Below are 25,604 nucleotides of genomic sequence, written 5' to 3'. Positions count from 1 at the left end.
AAAACAGTTCAGATCTTCATCAAGATAAAGTATGTTTTCAGAACAATTACCCTGGGGAAGACAAAGAGAATAACTGAATGGTTCTTATCTGCAGCACTTGATGCTTGGTAATGGTTGGCACCGACTGCATGGGGACCAATCTCACAGTGGTGTCGCTGCCTGTCACTACCAGCTGCTTGGCTGTGGTAATGAATACTAAGAGTGTTACAAGGGAAAAAAATCAGGACTTTTTTTAAAAAATAAGAGTTACATAACACCTAAATAACTGGCATATTATTTAAAAGTCCGCTATACAAATGAATCTATATAATAGTTTTATAGAGCACACACCACTATATCTAAGCTCTTACATATGCTCCCTCAGAACTTAAACTATGCCTTGAATTTGCATATATTCATGTTGGGGATTTTGCAAAGCCACAGACAAGGGACTTTGTTACCAGTAGGCTAAATTCAGTTCTTGCGTAACCAGGTGAAGCTCCATTGGCACCTGATTATACTAGGTCTGAATTTCACCAATCGCAGAAATGATCTAAAATTTCTCCTGTGTTAAAGGAGCTTTCAAATGGAAACCTGTGAAGCATGGTACACGATAAGAAGCACTCAGCACAGTAGCACAAACCAACACTTTCAAACTAAGGTACCTAAAATTAGGCTCCATAATCTATCACCTATATAAAAGCAGCCTAATTTTCAAAAGGTATTGCACACCTGCAATGCTCCCTGGACTTCAGTGGAGCACCTCTGAAAAGTAAGTTGCTTTTATTTAGTTGCCTACATACAGGTATATAGGTTTAAATATTTTATCTTAAATGGATGTAATTAGTCTGAGCACAAATAACTTTCTGCAAATGAAGACTATAGCTTATTTATGCACTATATGTACTTGTATTGACCTTGCCGGAACTGACCTGTCATTTGCTCAACGTCATCTTTGAGTCCGTGGATATCATTTTCTAGGAGCTTGATCTGTTTGGCATGTTCTCCACTCCCCACATTTCTGTACTCTAACCAGTAATCCTTCTCAGCCTGTTTTACCACTAGTTTATGCTCAACTTCATTTATCTTGGAGCGTAGCTCTATTAATATAACAAAACCAGAAGGGTGAGTCCTTTTTTCTGTCATTTTTTGTATCAATTCTGTACCAATTTTTTTCAGTTAGGGAGCTTTCAATGGGAGTCGAGGAGGAAATCTCATATCCTACAATTTATTACAAAATCCTGGCCCTCTATATTCTCAGGGGCCACCATTTTCCCTGACGGCAGCTTGGTCTCACCTGGTTGGAAACAATAGGTGACCATAGCCATTTTGAAAGAGACCATTTTAACTGAGGGCACCAGTCCTACTAAGAACAATAGGAAATGGCAGCCAGTTCAAAAGAGGGCTGTGCTGGGAATTTCTGTAGTAGAACATTATTCCTCAGCCTCTGAGGAAAAAGAAACTTTCAGCTGTGAAGCATAACAGCAATAAATGGCTACTAATCTTAAAAAAAATCTCTACATGTAGTCAGTGCACAACATTTCAATGAGTTTTAACTACATGGAAAATTTGAAGAGTCAAATTTGAAAATTTGAAGAGTATTATTCCATTATAACTCGAGACATAAAAGGACCAACACAGGGTGTCTAATTTCTTACAGGAATCATTTAAAATTAATTATAACTCAAACCAATAAACTGATTTACTGATTTATTTGTAAATTCCTGGACAAATCATTCTGTACTCAAAGAGTAAGTGCTTTAATTTTGGGGAGGAAAAGCTGTATTCTTTCTATGTAACCAATAAGCTGAATCTCTGTGTCACATGGTGACTGGCCCTTAAGTGAAGATGAGGGATCCAGTCCCACCAGTAACACACCTCACTCACTTTGCCATGTGGAGAAAATGAACAAGGTCACATGACAGGCAGGTCATGAGGCTAAATCAGGCCTTCTGTAGTGGAGATAAGACAGAGGACTGTGGAGAGCCAGTGCTGGGAATTGATTCTTGGTGGAAAGTGGGAAGAGACCCAAACGAACCCCCCAAAGGAGGGTCTGAGGTAGAGCCATCGCTTGGGTACAGCGAATCGGGGCGACTGCCCTGGGCTCCACAATTTGGGGGGGGGGCCCGGGCAAGAGGGGAGGGAGGCGGGATTTGGGCAGATAAGCGGGGTGAGGAGGCAAATAGGGAGGTGAGCGGCAGGGAGGGAGGGCGAGGAGGAGCCCCTCTATCAGAACCTCTCCCTCCTCCCAGCGCCTCCTGCCCACCGGCGAGCCTTGCCGATTAGCGCCTCCCCTCCCCTTCCAGCACCTACCGCAGATCAGCTGTTTCACGGCCTCAGGAGGCACTGGTGAAGGGAGGGGAGAGGAGTGAGGGTGCAGCGTGCTTGCGGGAGGGGGCAGAACTAGGCAGGAAAGAGGAAGGGCGGGAAGAGGCAGGGAAGAGCCAGGGCAGGGGGCGCAGCCTTGGGGGAAGGGGTGGAATGGGGGCGGAGCCAGGGGGAGCAGTCCCCAGCAGATTAGAAACTCAGCACCTATGTCCCCGGCCCCGCTCCCCCCTAGGGATGGTCCTGGTCTGAAGGAAGAGACTGAGCAGAGCCAGGGAAGGGCGGAAAGCTGATTCCAGAGGGCAAGCTGAAGAGTTCTGAAATCAGATGAAAAGACAAGCCCTCAGGAAGGAGGGGGCTGTGCCCAGTTTGACACTGAGGGTGGAAGGCCGCGTTGTATTTTTTTCAATGTGGATACCCTTCAGGGAATTTTTCTTTACTGACTTTGCTGGCCAAAACACTGTAGCAATCAAACCAGGCTGGAAGATTGGGAGATGCAACTTGAGTGAGGGGAAACTGAGGAAGACACTAGCCTGACACCAGACTGGGGTTAGGTGGTGCTGCTTTAGTGCAAAATTCAACTCAGTCCTAACTATGGAAAACTGCAAACAGCACTTGCATAACTAACTTACTACTCACCTTTCAGAAGTATTTCTTGGTCCCTAAAATATTGCCATTTCTCCCTCATTGCTGCCTCTACATCATCCCTGGTTACAACCTCCTTTTGCTCTAGTTCTTTGCCCTGTGTTTTCAAGTTGCTTAGCAGACTGCGGATGTGTCCCAGCTGTTCTTCCTTCAGATAGTCATTCTATGAGAGGAACAAGAGTAAGATACATAATAAAAGGGGTTTAAAATCTCTTCCTGAGTAACAAATTGAAATATCACTTGGATCTGTGACAACATGGTTCCTTGCAAAAAAGTAGAGCTGAAGATGTTTTGTAAGTCCCAGAAGTTTCTAACTAAGCTCAAACCTGTTACTACCAGGAAAAGGGAGACAAATGACTGTTAGTCTGCTCAATATTCCCATTGCTAAGAATATAGGCTGCATGTTGTGTTTTAACAATAATACTTATTACTGACTTATTCGCTTAGATTCAGCAGAATTCTGGGCAACATACAAACATACCTTATAACAACATACCACTTAAGTTCTATCACCTTTGTTTTACACATGGTGAACTAAGACAGTGAAAGGTTAAATGACTTGCTCAGAGCCACAGAAAAAAATTAGCATCACAGTCAAAATTAGAACTACAGGGTATTCTGGTACCCGTGTCTGTACCCAGATCACTACACCATGTCTCTCTATCATGTCGCCCAAACTCCAGTTGGAAACAGTCTGCAGCCACCAATTTAGTGAGTTTGCTCCCAATGCCACACCATGAGAGATCTAAGTACACCTTTACCTGATATAACACTACCCGATATAACATGAATTTGGATATAATGCAGTAAAGCAGCGCTCCGGGGAGGGAGGCAGGGGCCTGCGCGCTCCAGTGGATCTAACCAAAGTTCAATATAATGCGGTTTCACCTATAACGCGGTAAGATTTTTTGGCTTCCGAGGACAGTGTTATATCAGGGTAGAGGTGTACTATACAAGCCAAATACATAACAATGGGAATCCAATAAAATACACAGCCAGAAATCATCAGAGACACTCTGCTTCTCAAAGGATCAATGCCCAACTGACCAGAGAAATGAGGGTGAAAAAAAGAGGGAGCCCAAAACTAGGCTAAAGGAAACAAAGGGTAGTGCAGCATACTCTAAAATGAAAAGGAGTATTTGTGGCACCTTAGAGACTAACCAATTTATCTGAGCATAAGCTTTCGTGAGCTACAGCTCACTTCATCTGATACATAAAAGTAGAAAATGCAGTGAGGATGTTTTTATACACACAGACCATGAAAAAATGAGTGTTTATCACTTCAAAAGGTTTCCCCCCCCCACCCCACTCTCCTGCTGGTAATAGCTTATCTAAAGTGATCACTCTCCTTACAAGGGTAGGTTTCAGAGTAACAGCTGTGTTAGTTTGTATTCGCAAAAAGAAAAGGAGTACTTGTGGCACCTTAGAAACTAACCAATTTATTTGAGCATAAGCTTTCATGAGCTACAGCTCACCTCATCGGATGCATACTGTAGAAAGTACAGAAGATCTTTTTATACACACAAACCATGAAAAAATGGGTGTTTACCACTACAAAAGGTTTTCTCTCCCCCCACCCCACTCTCCTGCTGAAACCAATTTATCTGAGCATAAGCTTTCGTGAGCTACAGCTTCTTACAATGTGTATGATAATCAAGGTGGGCCATTTCCAGCACAAATCCAGGTTTTCTCTCCCCTCACCCCACTCTCCTGCTGGTAATAGCTTATCTAAAGTGATCACTCTCCTTTCTTCCTACCCCCCCCATGTTCCTCAGACGTTCTTGTTAAACCCTTTCCTACTCCCCCCCCCCCTCAGACGTTCTTGTTAAACCCTAAGGAGACTGATCAATTTAGATAAGCTATTACCAGCAGGAGAGTGGGGTGGGGGGAGAAAACCTTTTGAAGTGATAAACACCCATTTTTTCATGGTCTGTGTGTATAAAAACATCCTCACTGCATTTTCTACTTTTATGCATCAGTTGAAGTGAGCTGTAGCTCACGAAAGCTTATGCTCAAATAAATTGGTTAGTCTCTAAGATGCCACAAGTACTCCTTTTCTTTTTGCGAATACAGACTAACATGGCTGCTACTCTGAATACTCTAAAATATCCTCCAAGAACTAAAAAATGAAAGGAGTCCCATGAGAGACCGTGAGTTGGCTGCTAACTAGGGGGAAAATCACAAGAGACTACAGCTGTTGGTGGAGAGCAGAGCCAAATTAGCTGTTCCCAGTGATGTCAGCAGTCCACAGCTGGAAGAGAATAGATGCTGCAGGAATTTGGGAAACAGCAGCCACATGAAGCTACAGCTCTCTTAAGAGGAGACTTAAAATCAGTGGCCTAATCACACTTGACCACTTAGTAAAGTGCTACAAACAGAGGGCAAGGGGAGGATAGGGACTTTATTGTCCACTTCACCTTCTGGAAGAAGTCTAGTCTGCAAAACTGTTTGATTGCCAAGGTCCAACTCTTTCATTTCATTGAGAGAGACAGTCTTTCTTGATCAATACATTATATATATTTCTGGAGTCCAAAATTCATTGTGCTCTGACAGCAACCTAATTAGGCCTTGTACTAAATTTATCTTTGAAGTGTGATTCTTCTGGAACAGTGACCACATAAAATTAGCACCCTGGGGTTCCATTTTTCTTTGTTTCTAAAGTGACTCAATGTGGTTAATTTACAAGTAAGTTATTTCTCTATCTGGCAACATTGCAAACTCAGCCTGGAGAGTTGAGCTGGGCTCTTTTCCTCATTTTTCACTATATTTGAGGTTCTGCAGGCCAAACTAGTCCCACATTTTCATTTGTGCAACACCACTACATCAGAAGAGATTATAAAAATGACACCTTCTTATTCAACAGATCTGTATTCAGAGCCATTATCTGCTCACTTAAATGACAGAAATAAGATCATACTGATTTTTATTCCTCCTAAACCTGCACAGCCAGCATGGGTAATACAGAGGAAGTTGGATTCTACTTCTTCCTGCGCAAGAGCCACAGAATTGTTTACTAAGTTCCAAATCATTATACCCATGCAAACCATTTTTAGTTATTTTTAGAGCAGAACTCCATTTTGTTACATATAATTTAGAATGACAAAATTATACCTCCGTAAGCATATAAAGTGATTCACTAACCTTGTTTTCAAAATAGGCTTTGCAAAATATTAATTGCTACAAATACTGTAGTTACAGTAAGTGTGTAGTTTACCATGACAAATGATTTAGCTTTACTAGCTAAAATATACTAGAGAGCATGAGATGGGAGAGAGATGCATGTTTACTTACTCTTTCATGATATTTTTTGTTCTTTTCTTTTAGTTGCTTTAGTTCAAACAGAAGCTGATTAATTGCCTCTTCTTTTATCTGAATTCTGAGGAGAAAGAAGCATGTATGAAGAGTCATAACACAGCTACAGAAGAAAGAGAGAGTGAGTAGTTATTTTAAAGTAAGTTAGATACAAATACTAGTTAGTGCTTTTTGCCTGTAGATCTCAAATTGCTTTGCTAAGGTGGGTAAGCATGGTTATTCCCATATTACTGGGCCACAGAGCAGTTAAGTGACTTCCCCAGCATCACACAGTGAGCCAATGACACAGTCAAGAGTAGGACCCAGGTCTCTTGACTCTGTCAGGTGATTCCCAGGATCATGCTGTCTCCTAATAGGCCAATGCCTCTTCAATGCAGAATTTTGAGTGGGAGGTGGGAAACTCCATGGGTGTCTATTCACAGATTCTTTTAAGTTGTCCTGCCAAGGGCTGGAGTTTGCTCCCTGTAGAAACAGCTGGGGATTCGGCTTCCTGAACACCTTACAAACTATGCATTCCCTGCTGGTGGGCTGCTCTGAAACACGCAAACATATGCATATCCACATACACACACAACTTGTAACTGCAAAAGAGGGAATTATGTAATGGTTTGGCCTGCAGTAAAATTCTGGGCAGACATTTAGTCAGACCAGCCGTGATCATGCAGAAAGGCTGTTTCCCCAACTGCGTGGAAGGGCTTCCTTGATGTTTGCAGACAGGAGGCTATGGAGAGTACACAGCAAGCTTGCTGTTCTCACCAGCCCTGTCACAATTTGCACAGCAGAGGTTAGCATGTGGCCACTGATTGCTAAATAAAAAAACCAGTTCCTATCCTTTTGTAACTGTGGTTCTTCAAGATGTGTGGCACATGTCCATTCCACGGAAGGTGTGTACATGCCCCAGGCACAGTTGTCATATATTTTTTTCCCTCAGCAATACCAGTCAGGATGGCTTGAGCTCCCTCTAGTGCCACACACACCCCTGCATCCTGGTATAGGTGGGCGGGGCTGCCCGAAACCCCCTCAGTTTCTTCAGACAGATAGACTCTGAAAGAGAGGAAAGGCAGGTGGGCTGTGGAATGGACATGTGCAACACATTTCAAAGAACAACAGTTACAGAAAGGTAGGTAACATTTTTTTCTTCTTCAAGTGATTGCACATGTCCATTCCACTGTAGGCAACTCACAAGCAAACTCACATGGAGGTGGGCTGGGAGTCTAACTGAACAGTGATTATAAGACAACCTGTCTGAAACCGGGACTCTCTGGTATAATGGGAAATGGCATAATGAGAAGCTTGGTCTTGCCGGCTACTGATGCAGGGTAGGCAAGCTCCCCCCTCCCCCGCCTCTTCCCCCAGCATGCTGGGTTCCTGCTCCTCCTCCTCTCCCTCCCTGCCACCAATCAGCTGATGGCCCTTGAGAGGGAGGGGGAGAAGTGGAGCTGCAGCGCGCTTGCGCTTGCTCCGGGGAGGAGGCGGAGAAGAGGTGGGGACGGGGCCTTGGGGAAAGGGGGTGGAATCAGGGCATATCCCCTCTAGCCCCCTGCCTGAGCCACTCTGGGCAGGGGGTTGGGAGCACCCCCACAACCCTAGCCGACACCCCCAGCCCTCTGCCTTGACCCTTGCACCACCACACACACACTCCCAGCCCTCTGCCCTGACCCCTGCATCCCCCTCACACACCCAGCCCTCTGCCCTGACTCCTACACCCTCCTCACACACCCCAGCCCTCTGCCCTGACTCCTGCACCCTCCTCACACACCCCAGCCCTCTGCCCTGACTCCTGCACCCTCCTCACACACATCCAGCCCTGACTCCTGCACCCCCCACACCCCATGCCCCGACTCTTGCATACCCCACAGTCCCACCCCCACCCTGAGCACCAAACGGGAGCTCCTGCACCCCCCCCCCACATTCCCACCTGCACCCCTCGCACCAAATGGGAGCTGCCCAGGTAAGCACTCCACACCCAAGCCTCCTGCCCCAACCCTGAGCCCCCTCCCTCATTCTAGCTCCTGGCCAGATCCTACACCCCAACACCCAGCCTGCTCCTTCACCCCCAGCCCTGTGTTCAGTGCACTCCACCCTCAGCTCAGTGCAGAGAGAGAGGAAGAGAATGGGCTAGAACCAGGGAGAAGGTAGGTACCTACTCTATGTGGGCAGGACAGGGATCCAAGACGGGCAGCAGTCTGAGTGGGGCCGGTAACCAGGACCCTGGCTGGCAGCAGCCGGCAGACAGAACCTCAGACCGGCAGCGGGCTGACTGGCAGTGGGCTGAGTCCACTGCTGATCTGGGGTCCCAGCCACCGGCCCCGCTCAGCACTGGGGTTCTGGCTGCTGGCCCCTTGCCAGCCAAGGTCCTGGCCGCAGACCCTGCTCAGCCTGCTGCCGGCCTAGGTGAACGGAACCCCAGGCTATAGACTTATAGAGAGAGACCGTCTAAAAAATGTTAAAATGTATTACTGGCACGCGAAATTAAATGTGAATAAATGAAGACTCAGCACACCACTTCTGAAAGGTTGCCGACCCCTGCTCTAGCTGGTGGGGTTATATTAGCCAGTTGGTAACAAACAAATGCACAAAGAGATATAGGATGAGAGTCTCTGCATGGAAACTGGTAGGCTCTTAGCTCTGTCTGCAACCACAATGAATTGTGTGGAGGATCTAAAGGACAGCACCCTAGGTAAAAAACTAAAGCCCTTCTCACATCCAGTGAATGAAGTTTTTCCTCATCCCTGCGCATATGGGGTTTTGGAAGAATGTCAGCAGATTGACTGCCTGGTTAACATGAAAATCAGAGACTACTTTCGGGAAAATTTTGGATGAGGGAAGAGAGAGGCTCTGAAACTAGGGCTCTCAACGCGTCCAGCCTTCTGGCAGAGGTAACTGCCGCAAGAAATATTATCTTTATAGAGAGGTGAAGGAGAAAGCAAGTTGCAAGGAACACAAAGGCTGGTCCAATCAACTTTGCTAGGACTAAGTTCAGATCCCAAGGAGGATGTATGTGTGGGTACATTCTGACTAAGCTTGTTAGAACTGGGTGACCATGGGGTTGGAGGAAAGAGATTTACTATCCACTGAGACACGGAAGGCCGAAATAGCTGCCAGATGCACTCTTATAGAGCTAATAGCAAAGTCTGTTTTTAATCTAGAAGATAATCCAGTACAAGGTTCAGGAGTACCCACTCGAGAGATACACCTTTCCAACGAGACCAAATAGAGAAGCACTTCCACTTAGCCAGATAAGTGTTCCTAGTTTGGGGGTTTCTGCTATTCAGAAGCACTTTCTGAAGGTCCTTCAAGCAGGACCTTTCAAAGGGTGTCAGCTATGAAGCATCCACGCTGTCAGATGGAGAGCTCAGAAGCTGGGATGGAGCAGGTGCCCATGATCCTGGGAAATTAAGTCTTGATCCAAGGGGAGAGACAGCGGAGGCTCAACTGACAAGGTTAGAAAGGTTGAGTACCAGTGTTGACGAAGCTGTGCCAGTGCATGAAGTAAAGAAATCGAAGGGAAGGTGTACAGGAGGAAATTCTTCCAAGATAAAAGAAAAGCAGCTATTAGTAAGCCTGGACTAATCCCTTCCCATGAACAGAACTGAGAGCATTTTCTGTTGGTTCTTGCTGCAAACAGGTCCACTTGGGGAGTCCCCTAGAGCTGGAAGATGGACCTGGATATAGTGATCAGTCGTGGCAATCAGCAAAGGACCTGCTCAGCAGATCTGCTAACGTGTTGTTTTCCTGAAAGGGAAGCAGCCCTGAGATGAACTTAGTTGTACAAAAAACCAAGAAACAAACTGCCTCCTGGCACAGCTGAGTCGAACATGCCCCACCCTGCCTGTTTATGTAAAACATGGTTGTTCAATTCTCTCTTAAAATTAATAAATTCTTTCCTACTATGTGGAAGAGGAAGACCAAGTAGCCTAGACGCACCACTCTTAACTCCCTAACATTTATGAGAGTCTTTAGATCTCAAGATGGCCAGAGACCCTGAGTCTGCAGGGACCTGGTATGAGCTCCCTAACCCAGGGATGACACATCTGTAACTACAGTGAGGCTTGGCAGTGGGAGGGGAAAAGGGAACCCCTATGCAAACTTTCAGAGGGCCCATCCAGCAATCTAGAGATGACAAAATGAACATTCGCACTCCCCAATGAACTCTATTGTCTGTACTGGTTTCAGGATTGATTTGTTCCAATTTACTACGAGCGCCAGCATGTTGAATATGGACAGGACAGTGGATATGCTGGACAGGACTTGAGTTTCAGACCGACCTCTGATCAATGAGGTTGTCCAGGTACTGTAACATATGGACACTTAATTTTTGTAGATGCACTGCCACCACCATTATGCACTTCATGAACACCTGAGGAGCAGCTGACAAACCAAATGGAACTATTGTTAACTGATAATGGCAACTATTCACCATGAATCTGAGAATTTTCCAATGGTTGTGGCATATTGTGACATGGAAGTAAACATCCTTTAAGTCAAGAGCAGCATACCAGTCCCCCTGTTCCACGGAAGTAATAATCTAGGCTAGGGTAACCATGCAGAATTTTATTTTCTTCAGAAATTTGCTCAACTCTCATAGATCTAAAAGAGACCCCCTTTTGCTCTGGGGATAAGGAAGTAGCGGGAATAGAAGCCTTTCCCCCTGAGGTACCACAGAACTTCCTCTGTGGCCCCTGCCTGAAGAAAAGATTGGATCTCCCGTTGAAGGACAATCTCTAAAGTGGGGTGCATGGGAGGAGGGGGTTTAGAAATGAACTGGAGGGCATATCCCAGTTCCACCATGCTTAAGACCCACCGGTCCGATGTGATGTGGATCCAACCACTTAGGAAGTGGGATAAACTGGTAAACAAAACATGAGAAACTGATGGAACTATGATCACTGGTACACTGCCCTAGACCAACCCATCAAATGCCTCTTTGGAAACGTCAGCTGTACAGGATGATCCCACTAATGCTGAAGAGGAGTGTGGTTGAGGGCACCTCTTATAACCCGTGCCTTTTTTTCTTGGCAGATCTTGGGATCGGGGAACAAAATCCTGGTGCCTATAGACAAAACTGTTTTCTTTTCATCGCTGGGGTATAGATTCCAAGGGATTTGAGTGTTGCCCTGGAATCTTTAAGGCTATGAAGCCTATCCGCTGTTTTCTCTGAAAACAGCAAGAGACCGTCAGAAGGGAGGTCCTGGATAGTCTGTTGGACCTCCAGATGACTGCAAACATGAATACATTCTCATAGGACTAGCTGGTGCCAGGGTTCAAGCATCTGAGTCTGCGCTATCCAAACGGTCCTGGAGAGTAGTTCTGGAAACCAGCTTCCGTCTTCAGCCATTATTGCAAACTCCTGTCTACAGACCTCTGTGAACTTGTTTTTAAATTTTATAATGTTCTCCATGAGGGTCAAGGAGTGCCTGTTGGTTTACAGTCCTGAGTCACAGACTTTCTGAGGAATAAAGTTTCTGACCAAACAAATACAGTCTCTGGTTCTTTGCCTTTCGGTGTGGAAGCTTGTTGTGCTGTTTTTCCTGCTCATTAGCAGCTGCCACCACAACAGAAACTGGAGGGGTGGGAGGATGAGAGTGAAAATATTCATAGGCTTTAGAGGAGACAAAATATGTCCTCTCAGCTCATTTTGCTTTGGAATGCAAGGAGGAGAGTGTCAACCAAAGAACCCTGACTGGCTCCATGGTAGCTTCATTAATTGGTAAAGCCACCCCTGGCCAGGAACGTCCACCAACTTGTGAGAACTTTCATTCACCTCTTCTGCCTGAATGTTAAGTACAGAGGAATTCTTTTTAAAAGATCTTGATGAGCCCTGTGGTCCTCTGGCAGTGGTGAGTCACTTGACTGCTCAATAGCCTCGTCTGGTAATGAGGATGAGGAAGCAATAGGCATCTGAGGTGATTGGTCTATGACTTGTGGTGGAGAAGCTGCCCAAGTGATTTCTGGCTGCTTGGTACCAGTCTCAGTACCACTTCCTGTAGAATGGTTCACTCAGTGCCGATATCTTCTCTGCACTCTCCATGATAACGAGTGAGATGACTGAGGGGAGGTCCTAGCTGGAGGGGGGATGCCTCATGATGTCCAGTACAGCCACTGGTATGGGTCTGGAACCCATCTTTGCCTGGACCATTGACCCTTTGAAAGAGGTGAATGCTGAGGTTGCTGCACGGCCTATGGTCCCAAAGTCTCTAATGGGGGGTATTTTCTCCATCCCAGATAGCACACAAATGACCTCACCTCTGAGTCCAAAGAAGAAAAGTCAGATACTTCTGACAACTGAGGGGCAGATCCAGGTTGGCCTGCGAGAGGTAGCCTGAGCCTGGGGATGGTGGTGCCAGGAAAATCACTGGAGGCTTTCCTATCAACAGCATGGTCCTTTGCGGAAGTTTGGTCCTTTGCGGTACTACAGAATCTCCAGGCAGTGAGGTATGAGCTGTAGACATCAGTATCAGCTGCAGACCTTCTACCTGCCAGTTATACCACTACTGAGAGGTTAAGCAGGTCCCATGCAGCTGCATATTCCTCTGGCGTGGTTGGGAGTGGCACCGTTTGATGGCTCTGCAAAAGTCTTCAGGGGCTGGCCTCGGCACACCTGGCAGAGGCTCCGGAGGCAGCAATCCCCTCTTGGGAGACGAGGAGTGTTCCTGGAACAGCCACTTCCCTGAATGCTCTGTAGAGTGTCCACCTCTGTCTGACTTCAGTACTGACATAGTCAAGAGAGGTACCAAACCTGAGGAAGGCCTAAGTCTTTTCTTCAGTACTGGTGAATGGGAATGAGGAGCCATAGACATCTCTTGAGCGCTCCATAGTGAAGCTGATGTACTTGGGATGCTTTCCCTGTGCGATGATTCTCGTAGTGGGCAAAACACTGCCTCCATGAGCAGGCACTTGACTCTTGTTCCTCTTTCTTTTTGGAGCAGGGCTTGAATCCTTTGCAGATGTGACATCTGTCACTAATGTGGGATCCTCCCAGACATTTCAAGCAGGGTGGGAGTGGGTTGCTGACTGGCATGGGTTTAATGCAGGTCTGGCAGAACTGAAACCCTGGCAAACGAGGCATCGTTCCACTACCAATCCCAGTATCAAATGATAAAAAGTGGTCAAAGACTTAGAACACAAACCTAGCACTAAAAACGTAGTAGTAGTTTACAACAGACAGGATCTATACAGAAAAAAATGAGAGAAGCACGTGACTTAACAAGTCTGGAATTGCTCCAACAACCATCACTGGCAGTAAGAAGGAACTGAGGGGGATCAGGGGTGGCCACGCCCTCTTATCCCAGTATGCAGAGTGCGTGGTGACAGGGCACTCAATACACCCCAGTGGATACTGCTGAGGGAAAAAAACTCCAACAACTGTTCACGGGGTGCACACACACCTACAGTGGAATGAACATGTGCAATCACTTGAAGAAGAACTTCCCAAACCTTGATGAACAGCTTCATGAGTCTCCCTGTGGCACTGGCCTAAGAAACTGCATTTCCTGTTTTACAATTTTATTTCTACAGGAAAGAAAGAGGAGGGATGAGGAGTATAAATAAACCATACTGATTGTAGGGCTAACAGCAAAGCACCTTGGTATGCTGAAGTAAAACATTCTGTTGTATTGACTGTACCGATAAAGGACAGGCATAGTAGTTCAGTTATCTAGTTTATCATGCAAACACTGGGCCACATTTTCAAGGGTTCTGTTTCCATAGCTGGGGCCACATTTTCAAAAATGCTTTACACCCAGCAGCTCCCACTGTAATACTTATGGCTAGATTTTCAAGAGAGCTCCACATGCAACATTCTGAACTCTGAAAATCTGGCCACTTGCTTTGATGCTGAACTCTTCTAAAAATCTGGCCCAGTGAGCCTAATGCAGTATTTCTTGCTCATACACACTTCTGTTAGCTTCCAGGGGAGCTCTGAATAAGAAAGAAATGCAGGCTCAGACCTCAAAAGTAATTTATTCTGAATTTGCTGATAAGCCTAGCACAGTGAACCAGCTCACAACATTCATACCTCTTGCTGGATGACACTCATTTTATTTTATTTTTTGGTTATCCACTGAGTAACAGCTGTTGCTCTTAAAAACAACTTTTTCCAGTGGTTCCCCTTAGGCTATGTCTACAGTAAGAGTATTTTACAAGTATATAGGAATACTGATATACTATACCCATACAACATTACTGGTGTGAACATAGCTTACACCAGCAAAGCTGTGCTCTTATCAGTATATCTTATTCCACACACCCCACGCATACACCCCTGAGTGAAACAAGCTATACCAGTAAAAGTACAGGTTTGCCAGCATATGCTGTGTCTGTACTACTGGCTTTTTTCAGCACATCTGTGTTGGTCAGGGATCTCATCTCTTCATATTCCTGACCAACATAGCTACACCGGCAGAAATCTGTAGACACAGCCAACTCTCTCAAGCTCTGAAATCTCCTAATATTAAATATATTAGGTTACTACTTATGTCAATTTCCAAAACCATATTTAATCTATGTCATACCTCTTTCCAGAACTGTCTTACCCTGAGGCCAAATAAAGACATGTGTAACCAATTACCCTTAGATCCTCTACTGTTCCAACAAGTATCATTCTCTTTTTTTCCCATTCCTACTAGTGTGTATTTATTCAAATAGAGATATTTTCCCTCAATAAGTTTGATCTTTGAATCATGCAGGGATTTAGTCATGTAAGTTACAAGTTATCAGTGTTGCATACTCTGCTGTCAATATGCCACTCTGGGTATCTGCTCTAAGGTATTCTTCAGATCCTCTCTTAAACATTTTAAGGATATTAAGAGGAAAGTATATATTGAAGACATGGAGGAGTCTTTGGCTACAGTAAAAATGTACTACAGATCAAAGAGATTATGCTTTGGCAGCATGCTATGCCCATTGTTTACTAATTTACTATTTAAATTACATTCATTTTTATCAAAATTCTTCAGGTCTATTTTGCTATTCTGAACATTGATGCTGATCTTAATTTCTATCATAATGGGTGAAGGAAGCTTCAATGGGACCTCAAGACTGGCTGATCTGATGGTATTAATGTCTCTGTTTCTGTTTTTTCAGTATCAAAAATATCTAGATGTAGAATAAATTTTCAGGGTTTGTTGTTACTATAAGTAACTTTCTTATTCTGAAAGGGCTGTCCATTAAAATGTCAGATTCAAAGAGCTAATGAACATGCTTGATTAACAATCTCTTCGGTACTGTTTTTCTGGAATAATGTAAATTGCATGCAATATTTTATAATACGTAGAGAGCAGTATTAAACCACACTAAAATCCAGTACCAAAATAGTCTGGTAACTCACGGGTGGCACATCACCAGGCCCCACTAGTTCACAAGTGAGTTGATACTATCATTGAATTGGGAAACTCTATTAATGATGCAAATAATAGCAAAAATCTATGAACAGCAACATTAGGAAATTTCAAGCCAAGGGAGAAAAAGAAGATGTGGAAGTTTTTTAGCACTTGACAAATTAATCCTCAAGATACATCTGAGAGGTAGGTTCAGACATATTATTATGCTCAGTTTTACAAATAAGAAAACTGAAGCAGATGTTAAGGGTCTGATTTACAAAGGTACCGAGGAAAAAAATAAGATGTGCATATCTCCCACTATGATATTAGGAGATTAAAAAATAAATTAGTGCAATTCCCATGTCAATGGAAGACTCTCCTGACAAATGAGTCATCTATTTGGATGCTGGAACTGCCAAACCTGTGAACTGATAAGAAAGCTATTGTTTTTCTCATCCTAATAACATATTTTGACTGTTTTTTAGTGGGATGTTGTATTGCTTTGTTTGTTGATTTATTGGGTCACATTCATCCCTATCTTAACTCAGCTGAATCTGGTCTGTTACTCTACGGGAGCTCCCAGTGTGCCCCTTGCAAAATGCTAAATAAAGTTCATATAGTACTACAGAAACCCTACACAAAGTCCTGCAAACTCTGGCAAAAGACACTCGATCTGTAGGCATCTGCTATTCTGCTGACGGCCTTGTGTTCCTTTTCCAGACATTGAACTAGTACTTGTTATTCTTCAAATGTTGATGTGAATTGTTCAATGTTTGCCTGCCGCTGGGGGGGTTTTCCTTTCAAATTAAATGTGATAAAAGTCACAGAGCTAAATATTAACTTGTTCTCCTGTCATTCATCTTCCAAAAAAATCAGACAGCAAGTAAGTCAGGTTATTTAATAACATATTGGTATATTCTCCTCTTTCCTCCCTTCTTCTCCTCTGCTTTAACATTTTTCACTATAGGGCTTTCCCTCCATCATTTTCAAAGTCAACAGAGGGCTGCCAAACATGCAGATTTTCCCAGTACAAGTAGCTTACAATGAAGGAATTTTCCATGTGGCCATGTCCACAACTACAATCTTTAACCGTAACTGTGTAACTTAGAGGTATGGTCACCATAACTGGTTGGTTGCAAGTAACACTGTTTAGCTTGTGTCCACACAGCAGCTTTTTCTGCCATCATGACATCTGTGTTTGTGTGGCCACACCTACCAGGCAGGTTACCTGAATCCATACACGTGCATGCTGGAGAAATCTGTTCAGCTATCTTTTATTGCCTCAACAAAGAACAGAATGCCTAAAGGACATGCAGACAGATACAGGGAGCAAGGCATGCTGGGATGCCTTCCCTAGGAAGTAAGATCAATCACACTGGTTACACAAACACAGTTTTGGAGGCCTATCTCTACTGAAAAAGGGAATAGGGTGTTGAACTGGTTACAAGAAGGCAACCAAGTGCCAGATATGCCTCTAGCAGGGAAAAAATACGGTTAACTGTCATGCTGATTAACCTAGCTGGAAGTGTGGAGCTACAAACTGTCTTCAGACCCAACCTTGCCAGTGACCACTTACAGATTCAATTCAAAGTTGTACTGTGAACAGGCCTTTAAATATGCTATTGGTCTTGATGGATTCTGTGCCATCAGAAGATGTTATCCATAATAACCAGGGATTGTACATTTTGACAAGATTTTGTGGGATATCTGATTGCATAGCTATGGGAAGAGGAAGGACTCAACTTAGTTACGGAGGCACAGTTGGGGTGTCCAGCCACACAGCAAAATATGTGCTCCCAACCAGTTACAGGAACTGAACATTGTTTGTAGCAGGGGATTTGCATGCTTAAAATTCACCAGTTAGTAACAAAATATTAACAGTGTGATGAATGCAAATAAATAATGCCTTTAGCCACATGTGCCATTAACCAGTTAGTAACCTGACAGAAGATTCCTGTGTGGGTAGGGCCAAAGATGCTGTCTCTTTGTAACCAACTTTCCATCTGTTTCTCAAATCCTGGAGTGATTTATCTGTAGTCCAATTATGCTTAGACAGAGCTACATACAATGTTAAAGCTGCAATTTTGCCCAGGGCTCTAGGTCTACCGGGGATGCTAAATAACACTGATGACTAGGAATTATTTTGTTGCTGTTTCTGATCTTTGTTAATACTTCAAAGCAATGACAACTCATTAACTGCAAGGCAACAGTAATCCGAATCTGTTTTTGAAAAGAAGTCCAGGAGGAGCACAAGAGAAAAAGGATGGAGTCTATGATTTGGGGAAGATCATTTCAAGATTATCTATTTTAGGAGGTATATTTGTGAGATTCAACAGACTCCATCAGGGTTTTTGTTGTCACTGTGTCATGGCTGGATCCTGCTCCTATTGAATTAATGGGAATAAGTAAGGAGGTCCATGGTATGCCGAGATTGGCATCTCCTAATAAAAGCTTTCTGAAATATGATTTTAAAAATGTGTTTAAAAGTCACACTAAACTTACTGGGATTCCAGGTGGAGGTATATGTGAGAGAGAAGGTAACTTGGAAACTTTTCAGAAAACTTTATCACTGGGCTTTAAAAAAGGAATCTCTGCCCTTCATTCTGCTATCTCTCGCATCGGTTTTAGGCCAGCATAACTATTGATTTTACATTAAATAACTTCTAATTTACACTGCTGTAAGTGAGATCAGAATTGGGTCCTTTATGTTCACTGAAGAATGTCTGCGGGCTGGATATTTACCCCATTAAGGCTGCTTTTTATTTTAAAGTCACTGAGATTTTCCATGGGTAGCCTAAGGATGACACAAGGAGAGTGCCCTTGTGCTCATGTGATTCCCAGCTGCCAGAACGGCCCCCATAGGGTCTTGGCAGTGGCACAACTTTAAGCAGCCCTGAAGCTGCTCTGTTACTTCTTGGGATCAGACTGGTGCCTGGCAGCATGAGGATCTGGGGGATGTAAAGGTATCTCATAGCCTCCTTTGTGCTCCACCCTGAGCTGCACCAAGGGACCAAACTGCCAGCCCTGAGAATCTGGCCTAGTGACTTCATAACCATGTGAAGTCTAGGAAATCCTAGAAGTGTACAATTACCAGAACCAGATGTCAACTTCAAGATTTTTTTTTATCAAAAATTTACTATTAACAGACAAAAAGCCCATTATGTACAAGTGTACAGATATGTTGCTTTAAAAAAACTTTTTGATGAAATTCAAGCAAGAGAAATTCCTAATTTCTAACCCGAGGAAAAAAGAAAATGTTTGACCCATTTTAAATGTTTTCTCCCATATGCACGGGTTTACAGTTTGTACATTGTATCACAAAATGTTATTAAAAAATCACAATCACATTTCTCTGTGTTAAAACAGCAAATATTTCGACTGGCTGAGGTAAGTGCTACTTGCTATCTGTTTTACATGTGACATATGTTTTATACAACTTGAAAAATTAAATTTATGAAACATACTGAAAAGCGAGCAAGGCTTCTGGGAAAGATGATCTAGCTTCTTTAAACTGCCCAACCTGATTCCCTTTTTTCTTTTTCTTTCCCATGTTTTATGCCACATGTGTTCTGGAATTTAGAACATACCTAAGAAAAACAAACAAGGGAAATTAATGATCTGTATAACTTCACATTCTTACCTGGCTGTGGCACCTGCAACAAACAGCTCTGAAAAAGTGGATGTTTTATCAGCGAAAAGAGAAATAGTGAAATAATATTAAATCACAGGCTAAAACAAATCACTTTTCCAAAAATCTTTTCAATTTCAGATAGGTTATTTTTTCAAAAACCTAATATTAAAAAGTTACTTAGTGAGGTAAAATAGTAGTTTAGAAAACAAATGTCCTTACCTATGTTTACAAATAGCAGCATGGTCTGAAGTAAACTGATGAAATCAATAAGGACAAATGCAAAGTACTCCACTTAGGAAGGAACAATGAATTGCACACATGCAAAATGGGAATTGACTGCCTAGGAAGGAGTACTGCAGAAAGGGATCTGGGGGTTATAGCGGATCACAAGCTAAATATGAGTCAACAGTGTAACACTGCTGCAAAAAAAGGAAACATCATTCTGGGATGTATTAGCAGGAGTGTTGTAAGCAAGACATGAGACGTAACTCTTCCGCTCAACTCCATGCTGATAAGGCCTGAACTGGAGTATTGTGTCCATTTCTGGGAGCCACATTTCAGGAAAGATGTGGACAGATTGGACAGAGTCCAGAAGAGAGAAACAAAAATGATTAAAGGTCTAGAAAACATAACCTCTGAGGAAGGATTGAAAAAAATGGGTTTGTTTAGTCTGAAGAAGAGAAGACTGAAGGGGGACATGATAACAGTTTTAAAGTACATTACAAGGAGGAGGGTGAAAAATTGTTCTCATTTGCCTCTGAGGATAGGACAAGAAGCAATGGGCTTAAATTGCAGCAAGGGTGGCTTAGGCTGGACATTAGGAAAAACTTCCTGTCAGGGTAGTTAAGCACTGGAACAAATTGCCTAGGGAGGTTGTGGAATCTCCATGATTAGAAGTTTTTAAGAACAGGTTAGACAAACAACTGTCAGGAATGGTCTCATTATTACATAGTCCTGTCTTGAGTGCAGGGAACTGAACTAGATGACCTCTTGAGGTCACTTCCAGTCCGACACTTCTGTAATTGTGTGGTTAAATATCTAATATACTTTTTCATTGTTTATGCTTCTCACACACACATACTTTTTGCATTTATTTCAACTTGGACAATGAAAATGAACCCATTTCACCTTATTTTTCTATTTGGTTTCACTGTCAGAATCTCACATTCTAGTCCAATATTTTAGGATTTGAGTTTCAAACACTGCAAAAAAATGTGTAATGTTGACTGGAAATTTTAAACAATAATTATATAAAACATTTCTATTGATTTTAGGTTTTGAAAAATCCTGCTTTTATAAAGTTTAAATTTAGGACCTCAGTTCAGTCACAGAATCCTGAAAAAGTAGGGCTCAAAGGAACCTCAAGAGGTTATTTAGTCAAACCATATAGAAGGGCTTACAAGACTGGGCCCACAGTCCCATTAGTAAATAAAGGCCAAATCCTACAAATATATACTACTGCTAGTGCTTCGTAACATGAGTGGTTGCATTGACTTAAGCAGAACAAATTATGGCAGTAAGCACTAGACCCAATTGTAAATGCTTTCAGGATCAGGCCTTTCATGCTAGTGGGGAGCTATGGCTGCCATTTCAGAAAAATACATAAGCTCATGGTAAAGTCCATGCCTTCTCAGGAAGGCACTTAAGCACGTGCCTACGTTCTAGTGACATGTACTTAGTGCTGTCCTGAACTGGGGCCTATGTAGCAACTAGTAATTGCATTCCTTAGTATTGGAATTATTTCATTCACACAAATCCAACCAGCAGTTGTTTATTTTCTAGCTATTTTTCTTCTGTTTCAGGTCCATTTTCATCAGGCCAGCTCTAGCTCACTTCTTAGTACGCATCTCTCTTCCCCTTCCTTATATTCTCCCAGAACTATAAATGTTTGCTGTATCTCTGACATGGGTTTTGATTGTCAGAGCTGGGAATAAAACTGCTTTCTGAAGGGATATATATGCATGTCAACAGTAATCTCTACATGTATTGTCTTGCAATGCCAACCTCAGGAATAAAGTGACAGCGATTCTGTTGACAGGCTGATAGCATACATATATGAAAAACAAATCACAAGGAAAGGACATCTATAGAGTTTCTTCATTATTACATTTCAGCTGTATTTCCATTTTAATATGAAATTGCCCAGCTGCTTGAGTTCCAAATGTTAATTAACACAAAAAAAAAACTTTAACAAAGGTTGCTACTAGTCAGTGCTAGTCCACAGAACTAATGCCATTACACACAGCACAGACTAGATTCTTTGGTCCTGCAGTGGACATAGCTCTTCCGGACCCAAAAGGGTAGAACAGGTGGCTTAAGCATCAGGACTTCTCTAACCCACACCAGCTCCTTAGATACAGCCTTAACCCCAAGTCACAACCACCACCTCCACAATAGGACAGGCTGTTTCCCATTAAAATTAACACATACAAAAATTGTTGTGAAGCAGCACAGCATACCCAACACAAGTGCATTAAAACAAGGAAATGAACTTAAGCCACCTAATTCTAGACACTGTCTAGTCCTCCACCCATAGGTCCCAAGCTTACTATTACTACAAAAACTATTTACCACAGACCACACAACCTGCCAGTCTACACTCCAGCTTTTGTAAGATTATTTTTCCCCCAATATGAGTGGTTATTGTTTGGCATAGTAGTTGGTTGCGCTGGTAGAAGGTAGATTGGTAAAGGGCACATGCACAAGGGCAGTTTAAAGAGAGTGATAGAAGGCTGGAAATCTGAGAGAGGCAGATTTAGGGTTGGACAAGACAATGGGAGCTAGGAACCTATCATTTATGCCTTTGAAAAATCTCCTCCTTGATGTTTTATTCAAAGACATCTTCATGACTCTGAGTAAGCTGCATATAGAAAATCTACCTGCACTGAAGGACTGAGTCAATTTTGCTGGTTATGATTATGTGGTTCGAGGAAAGGGCTGATTGTTTCAAATCCAATGCTTAGACCAGGCAGCCACCCGTCCCCATCCCCAGCTAATTATTTAACAGTGACAGCTAATTCTTATTGTAAGAGTCTAGTCCTGGAAACTTCAAACTCCCAGCAGGGACACATGACTGGGCTGGGATCCTTGCAGCCATATGCTGTGCAGACCTATCCAAAGGGGCCCAGATCAACACTTTCATGTTTGCATCACAGTAGTAAATATTTGCATTATGGAACCACATTGTGATGTGTCTGCTGCAGCATCATAACATCTGCTGTACATGAAGAAACCACCATGACCCAGGAACCAATTTGGGTATAAGGCCTTGATCAGCAGACCTGTCCTTAGTATGCCTACAGCCCCCCTGCAATTACTTGTTAAGTTCATTTTTATTGATCAAATTCAATGTTGGTCACAGGCAGAGATTTAAAACATAAAGAGAGTGGTGGGTGCTGATTTTAAGGCTGGAATTTTCCAAGGGGCTTAACTGAGTTAGGTGCTCAAATCCTACTGAAATTCAATGGGAAGTGGATGCCTGACTCTCTTAGGCTTCTCTGGAACTTCCAGCCCAAGCACACAGGTGCACAACCTGTTCGGAAATGCAGGCAAGATCAAGTTAGGTTCTGGGCATCCTCATTTCACAATACAGAATCAAAGGGGGAAAAAATAACCATTTGCCTTTTCCATCTGTGCATCTACTGTAATGATTTTCCTAAGAAATAGAAAATGGCAGATCGTTCTCTTCCCCCGCCCCCACACTTCCTCCCTGACTCTTCCATATTTATGGTCTCTGGGTATTGCTCTAAATGGATTCCATGCGTCCATGCTTAGTGCCGAATACAGGGGTCAAGAAAGTATTTCAAGCAGCAAGTTTTTGGCAGTGCTTGTTTCTGAAGCTCAAGCCACAGCTGAGCTCGATGATTTATCTGTGAAATTCCTTCAGTGAGGTGAACATCACACAGGCCTCCAGGCCAGACCAAGGTAAATAACATACTGTAATAACACATTTAATAGATAATGCAAACCAAAGAAAAATACATAGACGAGAGGGAGCAGGATACATTTCTGGGGGCTGAGAATTGATTACAGATTTAAAGACAAGAAGAAAATTTACAGAACGATGAAGATTTATTTATCTTCTCCCAAACTACTGTCAGGCTTATCTACACTGCCACTTTACAGTGCTGAAACTTTCTCGCTCAGGGGTGTGAAAAAACACACCCACCCCCGAGTGATGCAAGTTTCAGCTCTATAAAGTGGCAGTGTAGACAGTGCACCACCGCTGGTAGCTACTCCCCTTGTGGGGGTGGTTTTTCTACAGCTCTCTCCCAGGGCTGATGCCGCGACTACACAGCCACATTAGCGCTTTAACGTTGGTAGTGAAGACATAACCTCAGTCACAGCTCTAACACCACCATTACAATCAGTACTCCTGCTGCTGTGATCTCCCCACCCATCAGCAATACTCATTCTTCCACCACAGCCAAACTACTGTAACCATCACAGTCATGACACACCCCATCACTGTGACCATCAGCATGATTACCACCCACATCCAAATTTTGTTAACCATCACTGCCACCATCCCCATCAACTTTGCCCCCCACTACTAACACTACACTTCAAACATTGTCACACACAACCTGCTCCCTCAACTACTGTCAGTTACCCTCACACTCTACGACCACATCACAGGCTCTGCATCTCCCACCTGTCATACACAACTGTGCCCCCAACCATAGTCCCGTACTGTCTCCACTGTTATTTCCTAAACCTCTACCATCACTACGGTCTACTTCCTGCAGCCTCAGCCACTATCAACATGTACCTGCACCCCCACCCATCCTTGTTGTCATGCACCAGCACACCCACCACTACCACCAACACCCACCTGCACCCCCAGCCACACGCACCAACCCACATCGTGAGTGCTATCACCCATCATTGCTGTCACCACACTCCCAGTCACCATCAACATGCAGCAATCAGTGCTGTCACACACCCGCTCCGTCAGCTGTCATCAACACCCACTTGCACCTCAGACACCATTTCTCTCACCCACCCGCACCCCCGCCACTGTCACCAACACCCACCCGCACCCCCACCACCGCCACTGCTGTCACCCACCTGCACCCCCGCCACCGTCACCAACACCCACCCGCACCCCCGCCACGTCACTGCCGTCACCCACCCGCACCCCCGCCACCGCTGTCACCAACACCCACCCGCACCCCCGCCACCGCTGTCACCCACCCGCACCCCCGCCACCGCTGTCACCAACACCCACCCACACCCCCGCCACGTCACTGCCGTCACCCACCCGCACCCCCGCCACCAACACCCACCTGCACCCCCGCCACCGCTGTCACCCACCCGCACCCCCGCCACCGTCACCAACACCCACCCGCACCCCCGCCACCGTCACCAACACCCACCCGCACCCCCGCCACCGCCACTGCTGTCACCCACCTGCACCCCCGCCACCGTCACCAACACCCACCCGCACCCCCGCCACCGTCACCAACACCCACCCGCACCCCCACCACGTCACTGCCGTCACCCACCCGCACCCCCACCACCGCTGTCACCAACACCCACCCGCACCCCCGCCACCGCTGTCACCCACCCGCACCCCCGCCACCGTCACCAACACCCGCCCGCACCCCCGCCACCGTCACCAACACCCGCCCGCACCCCCGCCACGTCACTGCCGTCACCCACCCGCACCCCCGCCACGTCACTGCCGTCACCCACCCGCACCCCCGCCACCGCTGTCACCCACCCGCACCCCCGCCACCGTCACCAACACCCACCCGCACCCCCACCACCGCCACTGCTGTCACCCACCTGCACCCCCGCCACCGCTGTCACCCACCCGCACCCCCGCCACCGTCACCGTCACCAACACCCGCCCGCACCCCCGCCACGTCACTGCCGTCACCCACCCGCACCCCCGGCCGCTCCCACCCTGGCGCTTCTCTGACCCCCCCCCGCCCCCGCCCCCGCCCCACAGGTCCCCTTCGCCCCCCGCCCAAGCTGCGGCGGGCCCAGGCGGACGGCGGGGCAGTTACCCGGGCCTGGCCGGCTGGGGCGCCCCCACTTCCCGGGCTCCGCGGCCGGCCTCGCTCGGGCTCCTCAGCCCAAACTTCCCCCGGTCACTGGGGCAACCTCAGCCCCCACCCGCTCCCCGCCCTTTGCGGCGCCGCCGCCGCTGTGGCGTGAGCGTTCAAGCAGCGCCCCCTGGTGGGCCCGTGCGGGAGCTGCAGCCTGCCGCGGGGAGCGGTGGGGGCAATCCCCGCCCCATTCGAGTAGTCGGGCTCTGGGGGGCTCTGCAGCACCCCGATCCCACCCCCCACACACACTTCGTATGGAGGACAACGGCATCTGCAGAGCTACCTGCCTTGCTGTGCCGGGAGCATGCATCTCCCCAATTCCCTACCTCAGTACCT

General features: G+C 45.2%; 1 protein-coding gene across 3 annotated transcripts in view; it reads right to left on the bottom strand.

The window, feature by feature from the left end:
• The window catches only part of CCDC83 (coiled-coil domain containing 83), a 53,124-nt gene extending 27,799 nt beyond the window's left edge, over positions 1 to 25,325 (bottom strand). For 2 of the 3 annotated variants that reach the window (XM_073336539.1, XM_073336529.1), the window contains exons 1-5: positions 25,227 to 25,325; positions 19,046 to 19,168; positions 6,241 to 6,325; positions 2,944 to 3,112; positions 912 to 1,079 (exon numbers count right to left, since the gene is read on the bottom strand). In XM_073336539.1, coding sequence (XP_073192640.1) covers positions 912 to 1,079; positions 2,944 to 3,112; positions 6,241 to 6,325; positions 19,046 to 19,131 — 508 coding nt within the window. In that variant the 5' untranslated portion in view covers positions 19,132 to 19,168; positions 25,227 to 25,325. The remainder of the gene's footprint in view (positions 1 to 911; positions 1,080 to 2,943; positions 3,113 to 6,240; positions 6,326 to 19,045; positions 19,169 to 25,226) is intronic. The other variant, XM_073336536.1, reaches the window with a different exon arrangement.
• Between the last annotated feature and the right edge of the window lie 279 nt (positions 25,326 to 25,604).

This window comes from Lepidochelys kempii, chromosome 1 (assembly GCF_965140265.1).
Source record: "Lepidochelys kempii isolate rLepKem1 chromosome 1, rLepKem1.hap2, whole genome shotgun sequence".
In the NCBI taxonomy this organism is placed as follows: Eukaryota; Metazoa; Chordata; order Testudines; family Cheloniidae; genus Lepidochelys; species Lepidochelys kempii.
This window is presented reverse-complemented; position numbering and strand designations above follow the sequence as displayed.